General features: G+C 72.7%; 2 protein-coding genes across 2 annotated transcripts; one reads left to right on the top strand and one right to left on the bottom strand.

Moving 5' to 3' along the window:
- Window positions 1-247: 247 nt before the first annotated feature.
- Window positions 248-1,688, top strand: CRB (hypothetical protein; the record flags this gene model as incomplete). Its single annotated transcript, XM_009034556.1, has 2 exons — window positions 248-825; window positions 902-1,688. 2 exons carry the CDS (start codon window positions 248-250, stop codon window positions 1,686-1,688), a joined length of 1,365 nt encoding a protein of 454 aa, XP_009032804.1.
- A 2,513-nt stretch (window positions 1,689-4,201) lies between these two features.
- AURANDRAFT_60414 (hypothetical protein) lies at window positions 4,202-7,541 on the bottom strand (the record flags this gene model as incomplete). The annotated part of the gene is made up of 2 exons (XM_009033923.1): window positions 4,202-5,740; window positions 6,660-7,541. The coding sequence occupies 2 exons, from the start codon at window positions 7,539-7,541 to the stop codon at window positions 4,202-4,204; spliced, it is 2,421 nt and encodes an 806-aa protein (XP_009032171.1).
- Between the last annotated feature and the right edge of the window lie 6,324 nt (window positions 7,542-13,865).

Raw genomic sequence — 13,865 nt, 5'->3', positions numbered from 1 at the left:
CCTCTGCTCAGTTGGAGCTTGACTTTCCGACTCCATGGCCGTGGCCTGCTCCGTGGATTCGTTCCGGTGGATCCAGGAGGAGAACCACGCGGTCTACAAGGTCGTCTGTCGCGCGGCTGACGAGCAGTGGTCGGTCGAGCGACGGCACAGCGAGTTCGCTTTGCTGGCCAGGAATGCACGGGAGCGCGTCGGCGGCGGCGTGCCGGCCCTGCCGAGGACGCGCCGCGGCTGGGGCTTCGACCCCGACATGCTGGAACGCCGCCGCGCGACGCTCGACGCCTGGCTCAAAGCCGCGGCCGCGGCCGCGCCGCGCGAAGAGGTCGACCGGTTCCTCGCGCGGCCGCGGCGGAGCGCGGCCGAGGCGCGCGAGCCGGCAACAAAGCCGCCCGCGCCAAAGCCCGCGCCCAAACCGGCGGCGGTCGCGCCGGAGCCGCCGCCGCCGCCGCCGCCGAGGACGACGGCGTCGACGGCGGCGGCGGCGGCGCTATGGACGCTGCTGGCCGTGACGACGCTGGCGTTGGGACCCGAGGCGGGCGTGGCGTGCGCGGCGGCGGCGCTCCTGGGTTCGAGGGCCTTCGCGGCGAGCGCAGCGCCCGCCGCCGTCGAGCCGTCGCGGGAGGACCCGTCGGACGGAGCGGCGAAGATCGCCGACGAGGCGGTCGAGGCCGCCGACGCGCCGAAGAAGACGAAGGCCTTGCTGCTCGAGGAGGAGGACGAGACGCGGTCGCCCGAGCTGAAGGCGCTGCGGATCTTCGTCGTGAAGACGTACCTCGGCGGCGCGCCCATACCGCTGGCCCTGAACGACGACAACTGGCTCCAGGCAGCGTCCTGTGGCCGTGACGATGTTCGAGAGATTTGGGGTGGGAAAACAACGAGCAATCGTCACCGTCATGCTTGGTAGGCTCCAGGGCCTCCTGAACCGCGCGGACCGCCACGAGGAGTGGGCCAAGTGGAAGGTCTGGTTCGCCATCGAGTACCGGAACAAGGCCGCGGCCGCGGACGCGGGTCCGACGCGCGTCGTCGACGCGCGCCTCGCGCGCGTCATCGAGGACGAGGCGGGCACCGACGTGTCCAACGCGGACATGCCGCTCCTGACGAGCGAGCGCCTCGCCCGCGCGGGCCGCACGCTCCGCGAGGGCGGGCTCTACATCTACGGCCGCGACGCGGACCAGCGGCCGGTCGTCTGGTGCCGGTCCGCGAAAATCGACATGCGCGGCCTCGGCCGTGCGGGCGTCAAGGACTGGGTCGACGCCGTCGCGAGCCTCTTCGAGCTCTGCTGCCTCGCGTCCAACGGCCGCCCCAAGTACGGCTTCACCTACATCGAGCACTCCGGCGACGAGGCGAGCCGCATCCCGGCGTGGACGGGGCTCCGCGTCGTGCGCGGCGCTGTCGAGATGGGGCTCAAGGGCTTCCCCGAGCGCGGAAACTCGTTCACGACGCTCAACGCGTCCCGCATCAACCGCGTGCTCTTCGCGCTGGCGGCGCCCTTCATGTCGCCGCCGCTGCGCGCGCGCATGTTCCTCCTCCCCGGCGGCGCCGACGCGACGGAGCGCGCCGCGGAGATCCTCGGCGGCGCGCACAAGGTCCCCGACTTCCTCGGCGGCCCGCGCGCGCACGTCCTCCCCCGGACCGCGGACGGCGACGTCGACTTCGTCGAGCTCGTCGACCGCCTGCGCAAGGAGACTTAATTAAACTTCCGCGCTGCTTACGGCTAAGAGCGCGCGGCGCGGAGCGGGGTGGAGAAAGTAGTCGAATTTGAGGGGAGCTCGCGCGCGGCGCGGAGCGGGGTGGAGAAAGTAGTCGAATTCGAGGGCCTGCGAAGGGGGCGAAGACGGTGAGGCGCGGCTCCGGCGCGTTTGAAGCACACGCGTCTCTCGCATCGGGCGCGTCATACAGTATGAATACAATCCGAGATCTGTCTTCACGATGCCGGCATCTGACCTCCGGCTCAGAAACACAGGTGAGTATAAAATCCTCCGCAACCACTCGCGACGGTTTGTTCCGGACACCGGCGGCGCGCGACGTCGGCGCGCGTTGACCGCGCGTCGGTACCTGTGTGGCCTCGATTTGACGACGGCGCCGATTCGTTCCGCCGCGTCGTTGGTTATGAGACCGGTTCGACGAGCATTTTTCAACGCACGACGAGGCAATCTCCCGGGCATTCGGCCCTGGTGTGCCCATCGAAGGGGCGACCGGGAATTTGACAATAGCCCGGTGGGAGGAGGCGCGCCGCCAGTCGGAGACGTACCTCTGGGAACGGCGGCGGCGGCCGGTCCGCGTCGCGTCGCCTGCGCGAGGGCGCGGCTGGCGGAGGGCGCCCCGCAGGCGATCGTCTCTCCTTTGGCGGCGCGCGGAGCTGGCTTCATAAATCGATCGTTCTTTGGTGATTGTTCTTCGACATGTACGCGTTCAGAGTGGTGCATGAAGGTTTCATATCACAAGCCGGGGCGGCGCGCGCGGCTGGACGCGGGTCGGCACCTTGGCGTGTCGCGGCGTCCTCGCGGCGGCGCGGCGCGCCGGGTGTTTAGGGTGCGGCGGCGGCGCACGCTGCCTCAGCTCGTCATCGCCACACGCTCAGATGGGCGAGCCAGCCTCACCATCTCCTCACCGTCGGCTTCTTGAGGAGCACAAGCAGCCCCTGCCTGCGATGGTGCCCTGCGTAGTATGAACGCAATGCTGCCGCTGCTGCTGGCGCTCTGCGCAATGGCGAGCGTCGTCGTGCGGGAGGAGGAGTGCCCGAGCGTGCTGCCGAACTTTGCCGTCGACCTCTGCGGCGCGGCCGTCGCGGCGCCCGTGGCCACGGGGCTCGCCTCGGCGCACGCGGCGCCGAGCGCCTTCGCGAGCCCGGCGACGCTCGCGGCGGCGGCGTCGGAGCGGGCGCCGGCGCCGGCGCGCGCGGCGCTGGCCCGGGAGCGCCTGGCGGCGCTGCTCGCGAAGCCGCGGAAGCTCTCGGGCGTGAAGCGGCAGTACCTCGCGTGGTCCGGCGACTCGGCCGCGCGGGCCGCGCGCGCCGCGCTGGCGGCCCGGGGCTGGCGCGCGCCAACGAACCGCACCGTCGTCTGGGAGCTGCTGAGCTACGTCGGCGTCGGCAACGCGCTCGACGCCTACGCGCGCGCGGCCATGGAGGCGCTCTACCGCGGCCACGAGCTCGCGGTGCGGTGCCCCATCGTCGGCAAGCTCTGCGCCATCCTCGACTGCGGCCTCGCGCCGCCGCCCAAGAACGCGAGCATCGCCTGGGTGGGCCCGAAGCGCTACGCGGAGGCGACCGGCGAGCCCGTCGCGCTCTTCGTCGACGACTTCATGTTCAAGTGGCGCTTCAACCGCGTGCCCGACGAGTACCGCCACTTCCTGGACCTCCTGGCTCAGGTGCTGGGCTGCGACGCCTACCCGCGGAAGCTGCGCCTCGCCTGCGCGCGCGCGTCCCTGCTCCGGGACGCGGTCCGCGGGCCCCGCGGCCCGCTCCTCGGCGCGTCGCGCGAGTTCCTGCGCGACCACTTCGTCGGCGGCGGCTTCGACGCGGCCCTGGACGCGCCGCGGGCGCCGCTCGCGTCGGGCGGCGCGCCGGCGCCGCCCTACGCGCTCGCGCTGCACCTCCGGACCCTCGACTTCATCGAGGGCGCGAACAGGTCCGCGCGCGGCGACGGCGCCGCGGTCGCCTGGCTGTCGTCGCCCGCGGCGGCCGTGGCCTGGACCTGCCTCGAGCGGCGGCTGCGGGCCCTCAAATTCGGCGCCTGCGGCCCGCGCGCGCTCTACGTCGCCGCGGACAGCCCCGCGGCGAAGCGCGCGTTCGCGGCCGCGATCTCCGCCGCGTTCCCGGCCGCGGCCGTCGACTACTTCGACGGCCTGAGCCCGCCCCACTACAGCAAGTGGTTCGCGCCCGTCACGCGCGCCGGCGCGCTCAAGCCGCGGGACTGGTGGTCCCTCGTGGGCGCGGCCGCGGACTGGTACTTCCTCGCGTCCGCGGGCGCGGTCGTCGGCCTCAAGGGCACGCGCGGCGCGTCCTTCAACGAGCTCCCGTCGTCCTTCGCCCGGACCGCGTCCCTCTACGCCGGCGTCGTCGACTTCGACGTGCTCTCGAACGCGGCCGTCGCCGGCGGGCGCGTCGCGTGCTGCGCCTGGGAGAGCTACCGGCGGTGGTAGGGCGCGCGTTACTTCGACGCCGCCCGCGTTCGGGAGCTGGGGGGGGGGGTCTCGGCGCCCCCTAGCCGCCGCCGATGCTCTTCTTGATCTGGCCGCCCGGGCCGGCGTGGTCCCAGCCCTCGGGGAGCATGTCGTCGTAGCGGTCGTCCGACCAGGGCACGTTCTCGCCCTGGGCCTCGGCGGCCATCTCGACGGCCTCGAGGTCGAAGACGGACGTCGTGGCCTCGTTCCACATTTTGTCCTGGAGCGCCCGGGGGCTGTCGCAGTCGCCGAACAACTCCGTCGCGACCTTCTCGGCCTGCGCCGCGATGGCGCGGACGCGGTCGGCGAGGGGCGCGCCGTTGTCGTCGACGTTCCCGAAGTCGGCGATGAGCTTCAGGCAGGCGTCGATGAACTTGGGCGGCTCGACCTCGACGCCCTCGGCGGTCGTCGCCGCGTCGTCGCCAAAGCCGAGCGCGATGGCCTCCTTGGGCTCGAAGGCGCGCACGAGGAGCTGCTTGCGCGTGTCCTCGTCGTCGCTGCGCAGCAGGGCGCGCAGCAACCGGATCTCCGGGCCCGTCTCGCGCTTGTCCATCTCGTCGCGGCACCGGGACGCGAGATTCTTCATGAGCTCGGCCGCCTGGGCGCCCGCGGGGCCCGCGGCGGCGGCCTGCTGGCGGTTCGCCTCGAGGAGCTCCACGAGCTGCGTGTCGACGCCGCCGGACACGGCGAGCTCCGTGATCTTGGCCATCATCTTCGACGGGTCGCCCGCCTTGAGCACGGACCCGAGGCGCGCCGCGGCCTGCTCGAGGCGCTTCGCCGCGAGGCCGTTGACGGCGTCGATGACGGCCGCGAGGGCTTCCGCGTCGTCGCCGCCGGCCTGCTGGCGCTCCGACGCCAGGGTCAGGAGGCTGTAGTCGCAGCGCTCGAACGCGCCCTCGACGGCCGACGCGACGTTGCCGTCGGCGGCCGCCGCGACGAGCGACGTGAGGAGCGCGTCGTAGGTGCGCAGGGCCTCGCCGCTGAGGCCCGCCTCCGTCGGCCCGACGTCGATGGCGGGGCCCGCGTCGCCGCCCTCGTAGACGTCGCCGAGCGTCGCCGCGCGCGCCGCCGCGAGCACGTCGACGGACGCGTCGCTCGCGGCCGCGGCCGGCGCGTCCTCGTCCTCGCCGTTGGCCGCCGCCATCATGCGCCGCTCGATCTCCTCCGCGTCCTTGCGCGCGTTCTCGATGGCCTTGTGCGTGTCCCGCACCATCTCGACGAGCGACTTGAGCGCGACGCGCTCCTCCATGTCCTCCGAGTCGTCCGCCTTGCCCTCGACGAAGGCGCAGAAGTCGTCGCCGTAGAGCTCGGGCGTCGTCGCGACGTCCAGCCGCGGGTCCCGCGACGAGAAGATCAGCTCGCCGAGCGTGACCTCGTGGTCCTGGTTCTCGGCGCCGCCGCCCGCGGGCGGCGTCGTCGGCGCGATGGGGTTCCCCTTGGCGTCGAAGAGGTGGCGCACCGTGGAACGCCGCAGCGCGATGCGCGACGCGGGCACGGCCGGGTGGTAGGCGCTCACCGCGGTGAGGCCCAGGAAGAGGACCGAAGGTTTCACACGCACCATGTCGTCGTCGCCTTCGAGCTGCAACATCAAGCAGGGTAAAGGTTAGCCGGGAGCTATGAACACAATGTCATACCCCCCTCGTCGATGTTGACAGCATTCCCCGTGGTCGCCCTCGCCTTGAGCGTCGGCGCCAGTCACGGGCCGTGCTATGCCGGTCAGCTCGCCGATCCCCCGGTGGCCGTCGTGGGCCTCAAGTTTTTCAAGTCCTATTCGTCGTCGATGCGGGAGATGCTCTACAAGTCGCTCGGCCAGAACCTCTCCTACATGGAGCACCACGGCCTGGCCCTGTTCCGGGCGGGCGGCCTCCGGTCGCTCGTCCCCGGCGGGCGCGTGCCGCTGAGTAAGTCGCCGTGTGGCGCGTCCCGGCCCATGCAAAAGCGCGTCGCGTTCTTCGCCTTCCTGCGCGAGCCCGCGAGCCGCTGGGTTTCGATGGTCCACATGCTCCACTGGCGCCGCCTCCGCGGCGTCGCCTGCGCCGACTACACGATCGAGTTGCTCGAGCCGTACGTCAACGGCTCGCGCCGGGACCTCCGCACGGGGGCGAACCCCTACGCGGCGGTCCTCGGCGCCGACTCGTTCGAGGCCGTGCCCCGGGCGCTTCGGGCACTGGCGCGGGACTTCGTCGTCGGCACCGACGGCAACGCGACCGAGTTTCTCGCCACGCTCGCGCGGCTGACCGGCGCGGACGACGCCGGCTTCTTCGCCCGCAACTTCGCCCACGAGCACAACGTCGGCGAGTACTGCTCGCTCGAGCGGCTGCCCGCGCTCACGCGGGGCTTCCTGCGGGGGCGCATGGCGCTCGACCACGCCCTCTACCGCGGCGCCGCGGAGATCGCGCGCACGCAGGCGCGCGCGCCGCGGCCGCCGCCCGCACACGTCGTTCGCGACCTCCTCGCGCGCCCGCGTTAACTGCGGCAACCTAACGCCTCCGCGCCACGTCCAGCAGCTCGTCCCCGAAGACCGCGGCCGCCACGAGCCAGAAGCGCCGCTTGGCGGCGGCGTAGAAGCGCGCCTCGGCCCTGCAGGACGTCGTGTTCATGAGGATCTTCCGCGCCTCCTTGGACACGGCGCCGGCGCCGCGCGTGCCCGTCGCCGGGTTCCGCGCGCTCGTGACCTTGGGGACGGCGTGGCCGTCGTGGAGGACGGCCGACGCGCCGGCGAAGAACTGGGGCAGGAGCCGCTCGAGGACCGCGACGGAGAGGTCGTACTCCTCCGTGAGGCCGACGAAGACGTAGTCGTCGTCGAGCGCGCGGACCGCGTCGGCGATGGAGCAGTTCCGGGCGCCGGGCGCGCAGAAGGCCTCGTGCTGCTGCGTGCTGCAGCCCAGGGGGCAGCCGTTGGCCTCGCGGAGGAGTACGCACGCGTCGAACTCCGCGCCGCCGCAGCCGCACGCCGTGTCGTTGAGCCGCGCGCGCTCGGACGCGAGCGCCTTCTGCCGCTTGCGGCTCACGGGGTCGACGAAGTAGTAGAAGAGGCTCTGGGCGCGGTCCACGGGCTCGCGGACGAGGGTGATCCACGCGAAGTCGTCCGCCGTCCGCGCGTGGCCCGCGTGGTTCATCCACACGCCGCCGGCCGGCACGGCGGCGAGCTTCGCGGCGAGCGCCGCCGCGTCGGGGTGGAAGGGGCCGGCCCGCGGCGGCGGCGGCAGGCCCCGCGCCGCGCGGACGCGCAGGATCACGTTCGTCAGCTCCGACGAGCCGGCCTTGCCGACCTTGTTGTACGCGAGCCTCGTCGCGCGTCTCGCCATCTCCAGGCGCGTTTCGGCGAAGGAGCCCGCGGCGACGCGGCACGCGACGAGGCCGGCGACGAGCCATCGCATTGCTCAAGAATGGGCTGCCATCACGTGCAAAATTGCGGCGCCCACTGCTTGACGTCAACGTGCAGTTTAATTTATGCAGCTATATATCTCGAGCTGGACGCCGCTGCTCGTCAACTTCAAGCTCGCTGCTCGATAGACCTCAAGCAGCCATACAAGGTTTGCGAATCTGAAAGGGTCATACAATTGTATGATGCATATGGCAGCTACCCAAGATGGTGCGATACACGCCCACCTGTAGTCGCTAAACAACACACGCGCATGGGAATCGTCGCGGTCGCGCTGCTGCTGGCCGCCGCGCGGATCTCCGCGAGCGACGACGTCGCGCGGGCCGCCGAGTACGACGAGATCACGCAGCGCTACGTCGACGGGGCCGTCGCGGCGCGGCGCGCCATGGCCGCGCGCGTCGGCGTCGCGCCGTCGCCGGCGCGGCCGTTCGTCTTCCTGCACCAGCGGAAGACGGGCGGCACGACGTTCCGGGGCCAGCTCCGGCGGCTCGCGCGGGAGCAGGCGCTCGGCTCGTGGCTCGCGTGCTACGACGGCGTCGACTGCCGGACCTACGAGCCGCCGCGGGGCGGGCTGGGCAACGCGTCCGTCGTCGGCGGCCACCTCTACTGGCCCCGCGTCGCGGCGGCCCTGCCCGGCGGCTTCGACTGCCTCACGATCTTCCGCGAGCCCGTGTCGCGCGTCGCGAGCTGCTGGAACTTCCGCTTCGTCCAGCAGCGCGGCGGCGTCGCCAAGTCGCCCTACGCGCCGTTCCACGCCTACAACGCGTCGGCCCTGCGGTCCGCGCTCCCGGGCGCGCGCAGCCGCCAGCGCGAGGGCTGCAACAACGAGCCGTTCCGCGTCCTCGGCGACTTCGGCCGCCGCGACGAGGACGCCGTGAGCTTCCTCACGGCGCGCGCCGGCGGCGGCGACGGCGCGCCCAAGGCCCTCGACGCGGCCCTCGCGCACATGCAGCGCTGCGTCGTCGGCGTCCTCGAGCGCTGCAACGACACCGCGGAGGCGCTCTCGTACTTCCAGCCCTGGCTCCGCGGCCTCCGCCACGGCTGCGAGAAGGGCCGCGGCCGCGTCCAGATCGGGAGCACGCCCCGGGGCACCCTCGACGACGCCCAGCGCGCCGAGGTCGCCAGGCAGAACGCCCTCGAGCTCCGCCTCTACCGCGCGGCCGGCGCGATGCTCGACGCGCAGCTCCTCGTCGCCCGGTCGCAGCGGAGGGACGCGTAAGCCGCGTTCGTGCTCGTGCTCGCGACGCTTCCACACGCGTCGCTCCCGATTTTATTTTTTGGCTCTTGGTTGAAGTCTTGCTTGCAGCGGGCAGCCACGATGATGGTCTACTAATGCTTCATCGCGCCGCGCTGCTGTCGCTGCTCCTGCGGCGCGCGCTCGGCGGGTCGCTGCAGCCCGCCAAGCCCTGCCCGAAGCAGTACGAGCTCGACATCTTCGGCGGCGACGCGCTGCTGCCGAACGGGACCTACGAGGTGAGCTCCTGGGCCCAGGTCCGCGCGCTGCCCATCCGGCGCCTCAACTTCGGCGGCGGCCTCGGCGACAAGCATCCGAACCCCAAGTTCCGCGACTTCGTCGCCGTCGAGAACGACCGGACGCCGGCGGAGGCGAACGCGACGTGGTTCTGGTGCACGCGCGAGCTGCCGCACTGCGGGTCGAACTGCGTCTGCTACGACCCGCGCCGCCCGTTCCCGCTCGACGACGAGAGCGTCGACCAGGTGCTCTCCGAGCACGCGCTGGAGCACATCGACGCCGCGAGCGTCGCCCTACTCTTCGCGGAGTTCCACCGCGTGCTCAAGCCCGGCGGCTGGGTCCGCGTGAGCGTGCCGGACTACGGCCACCCCGTGCTGCGCGGCCGCGTGCGCCGCGCCGGCGACCGGCGCGTCGACGGCGGCAACGAGAAGCACGTCGCGCTGACGACCTACGGCTCCATGAAGGCGCTCGCGGACGCGTCGCCGTTCGGCGGCGCGGTCTTCTACCAGTACTTCGACGACGTCGCCGACGCGGAGGCGCCGGCCTTCTACCAGCGCGCGGACGCGCTCGACGACGCGCGGGGATACCTGAAGGGCCTGCCCTGGCGGTCGCCGCGTGGCGCGCGGCGCGACGTCGCCAAGCTCCGCCACGGCACGAGCGTCGTCTTCGACCTCGTCAAGCGCCGCGCGCTGCCCCCGAGCGCGTCGCTCCGCCCCGCGCGCGCGGCCTTCGTCGAGAAGCGGGGCGGCCTCGGCCGCGCGCATCGACGACGCCGCCGGTGACGACTAACATGGAGTCCCGCCGGCGGGATACTTTAAGACCCCGCGCCGATCTCGTGGAGCTGGACGACGACGTCGGGGCCGAGGCCCGACTCCGTAAAGGCGAGGATGTCGTCGAGCGCGAGCTCGACGGCGGCGGCCTCGCAGTCGTTGACGCCGTAGGACACGCGGAACCCGTCGCGCGTCGCGTCGAGGCTCATGACGAACTGGATGACGTCGCAGCGGCCGCCGTCCGCCGCGGACGGGAAGCAGAACGCGGGGCTGACGGCGAGGACGTCGTAGGGCGGCGCGTCGCGGAGGAGGAAGAAGTGGTGCCGGTACGTGTTGCCGTGGATCGAGCCGCCGGGCTCGAGCGTGTGCGCGGGCAGCGCCGACTCGTCGTGCGTGTGGCAGACGCCCAAGCGGAGCCCCGGGAGGCGCGGCGCGAGCGACGCGGGCGAGACGTTGTTGTGGGCCTCGAGGCCGCCGACGACGAGGGGCGGCGCCTCGCCGGCGGCGGCCGGCGGCGGGAGGCCCCGGCGCACGTCGGCGCCGCGCGGCGCCGTGAGCCAGTAGAGCACGCGGAAGGGGTCGGACCGCGCGCCGGACCAGACGATGCCGAAGTTCTTGCCCATGCCGTCGAGCCAGGGCCGGGCGACGTCCGGGTGCTCGAAGCGCTCGAGGCGGCCCAGGACCTTGGCCGCGTTGCCCGGGAAGGGCTCGAGCGCGAGCGTCGAGAGGCGCCACGTCGCGCCGCCTCCCTTGTAGTGCATGCCGTGGAGCAGGACCTCGTCGCCGTGGCGCTCGAGGCGCACGTCGTGCATGCCCAGATTGACGACGCGGCCCGTCGGCTCGACGATGCGCGCGACGAGCTTGAAGGACGCGTCGAGGAGGAGCGCGTAGGACTTCATGCCGCCGCCGAGCCGCCGGCCGTGCTGCCGGAGCTGGCGGCACTGCGACTCCGCGAAGCGGAACGCCGCGACGTAGACCGCCGCCGCCGGCAGGCGCTCGCGCATCGCCTCCGGCAACGCGACGACGCTCGGGTTGAACGCCTGGCCGATGCCCGGGTCGTCGAGCCGCGCGGGCGCGCCGAGGACCGCGACGCCGAAGCGCCGCGCGTCGAAGGACGCGTTCGCGATGTAGGTCGCGGCGGCGGCGCGCGGCGGCGCGGGCGGCGGCGCGGGCGCGGGCGCGGGCGCGGGCGCCGCGACGGCCGCCGGGACCGCCGCGCCGGCCGCCGGGACCGCCGCGCCGGCCGCCGGGACCGCCGCGCCGGCCGCCGCGCCCTTCTCCGGCTTGAAGCACACCTTCTTCCCCCGGTCGTCGAGGCGGCAGTCGGCGTCGTGGAAGTTGCAGTCGATCTCGGCCGTCGGCGCCAGCACGCGCACGCGCCGCGTGCCGGGGCCGAAGAGGACGAAGCGCAGCGGCATGACGTAGACGGGCGTCGAGTGCCGCGCGAGGTTCGCGAGGAGCTGGCCCTCGCGCATGCCGCCGACGCACTCCCGCCGGCAGTTCTTGACCATCCAGGTCGACGCCTTGAAGGCGTGCGCGAAGTCCGTCGCGTGGACCGCGGGCTCGGCGGGCGGCTCGCGCGCGTAGAATGTCGGCGCGAGCGCCGCGGGTACGACAGCGAACTCGTCGTCGATGTTCACGCACTTGGCGCCGCCGTTGGTTTGCGTGAGCTCGACGGCGGCGGCGCAGCGGTCCGGGTAGACGCCGCAGGTCGAGCCCTTCATGTGGTCCGTCGTGAAGGGCGCGTCGCCGGGCTGCCAGAGGAGCGTCCGCGCGCGGAGGCCGACATGGCCGGGCGGCACGGTGCCCGGCGGCGGCATGTCCGCGAGCCACTTGACGTCGGGCCGCGAGTGGAGCAAGGTCGTTGCGCCGTCGTCGCGCGCCGCGTAGCGCTCGTAGCAGACCTGGGCGCGGCGCATGCCATAGTTGTCGGCCTTGAACGCGTAGCTCCGATTCGCCGGGACGTCGAAGCGGTCGTGCGACACGACGTTGAGCCGCTCTCGCACGGTGGTGTTGACGTAGGCCTCGTCGAACTCAAGGTCCGTGCAGAGGTACGTCGCGTAGTCCAGCCCCGCGCGCGCGAGGACGTCGACGACGTGCGTGCCCCAGGTCGCCCAGGTGTCGCTGGCGACGAAGCCGCGCAGCTGCCCCGACAGCAGGATCGCCACGTCGAGGGCTTGCGCGTGGGCGCCGAGCAAACCCAGCCACGCCCAGCAGCGGCGCATCGCTGTTTTAAAGATGCGATCGACTCTCAACTGCTGCCCATCGCGCGTATCAACGGCATCGTCGGCCTGCAACATCCGGGGAGTTTCTCAGCGCCGATAGCTTGGCCGAGGCTGCCCTCCGACGTCGACCATGGCCGCGGAGGCCGAGTACTCGCTCGAGTTCTACGAGGAGGAGTCGACGGCGGCGAAGGAGTCGCAGAAGCTCAGCTTCGAAGACTCGCACCTGCTGCAGAGCAACGACGAGCCCCTCTTACTCCAGAGCGCCAGCAGCCCGGGCCTCGACGCGGCGCTCCGCACGACGGCGCTGGAGGACGGGTCCCTGGCGCGGAGCGCGAGCCAGCCGGCCGTCGACGACGAGGCCCGCCGGGCGGCCGTCGACTACGACGACGCGCGGCGCGCGGCGGCCGACGAGTCGCCCGCGTCGCCGCGGACGCTCCTCCGCATGTCCAAGGCGCGCGCGTCGTCGGCGGGCCGCCGCACGGAAACCAAGGCGCCGTCGAAGCCGCGCTGGGGCACGAACACGTACCGCGAGCCGCCGCCGCGGTACCCGGCGTTCGTGCGGAAGAAGAAGTTCTCCGACGCGAGGCGCGACGGCGACGACGACGACGACGACGTCGTCGCGCGCATGGAGCGGCGCGAGGAGCGCCGCCAGCAGACGATCCACAAGCTCCGCGAGGAGAAGCTCGCGCGCGAGACGGCGCCGCGGCGGCGGCGCCGCGGCGGCATGATGCCCGTCGACCGGACGAAGCGCAAGCACTCGCCGCCGCCGCGGCCGACGAAGCGCGAGGCGGCCGTGGGCATCGCGCGCGGCGACGACGTCCTCAAGCGGTCCGAGAAGTGGGACTTCGCGCGCCAGCGCAAGGTCCACAAGAAGCGGAGCGCCAAGGTGCGCGCCTTTGCCCGATCTTCGCCGCTCACGGCCGTCGTAGGTGCGCCGCGAGATGGCCATGCCCGAGGCCAAGGAGTGGAAGGGCAAGACGGAGCGCCAGCTCAAGGCCGAGGGCTTCGCGGCGACGAAGAAGAAGTTCATCGACAAGCCGAAGATCATCGACGCCGAGTTCCCGCCCGAGCGAGGCCCGGCGTCGGGAAAACGACGCGCGCCGGAGGAGAGCCGCGCCGCCGGAGGAGAGCCGCGCCGCCGGAGGAGAGCCGCGCCGCCGGAGGAGAGCCGCGCCGCCGGAGGAGAGCCGCGCGCCGTCGACGCCCGCGCGCGACGCCGCCCCCGGAGCCCTCGGGAGCCCTTCGGAGAGCCCGCGGGACCCGCGGTCCCGCGGCCGACGCGCGCGAACCCGCGACCGACGCGCGCGCGCAGGCACAACTCGCGCCTCCACGGCAAGCACCTCAAGCGGCTCAACAAGCACCGCATGCGCACGGTCAACACGCCGTCGCCCTGCGACGGCTACCCGGACATCTACTGCTGCGACCCGCACCTCCCGCGCTGGAACTTCGGCGACACGTACGACCGCCACATGGTCAAAAAGTGGGACGTCGAGTGGGGCGGCCGCCGCCACTACGCGGCCAACGACTGCTTCGAGCGCCCGAACGTGAAGCGGGCCAGCATGGTGATCTAAGAAGTGGTTATTTGTCCGGCGGCTTCGGCGCGAAGCCGTACTTGGCTTCGTCCGCGTCCGGCGCGGGCGTCGGCGGGGTGCGCTTCGCGAGCGTCGCTCGCAGCCGCGACCGGCGGGCCTCCGTGTCCTCGACGTCGGCCTTGTTGGCGTGCAGCGCCGCGCTCGACGGGTAGCGCTCGCGCACGTCCTCGTCGTCGAACGGCGTCCGCGCGCCGCGCGTGAAGACGTCGCCGATGCGCTGCACGGAGTTCTTGCCCGCGGCCAGCGAGCAGAGGAAGCTGA

The sequence above is a fragment of the Aureococcus anophagefferens genome (assembly GCF_000186865.1).
Source record: "Aureococcus anophagefferens unplaced genomic scaffold AURANscaffold_1, whole genome shotgun sequence".
NCBI lineage: Eukaryota > Pelagophyceae > Pelagomonadales > Pelagomonadaceae > Aureococcus > Aureococcus anophagefferens.
The sequence above is the reverse complement of the archived record's forward strand: the minus strand, read 5'-3'. Positions and strand labels throughout refer to the sequence as shown.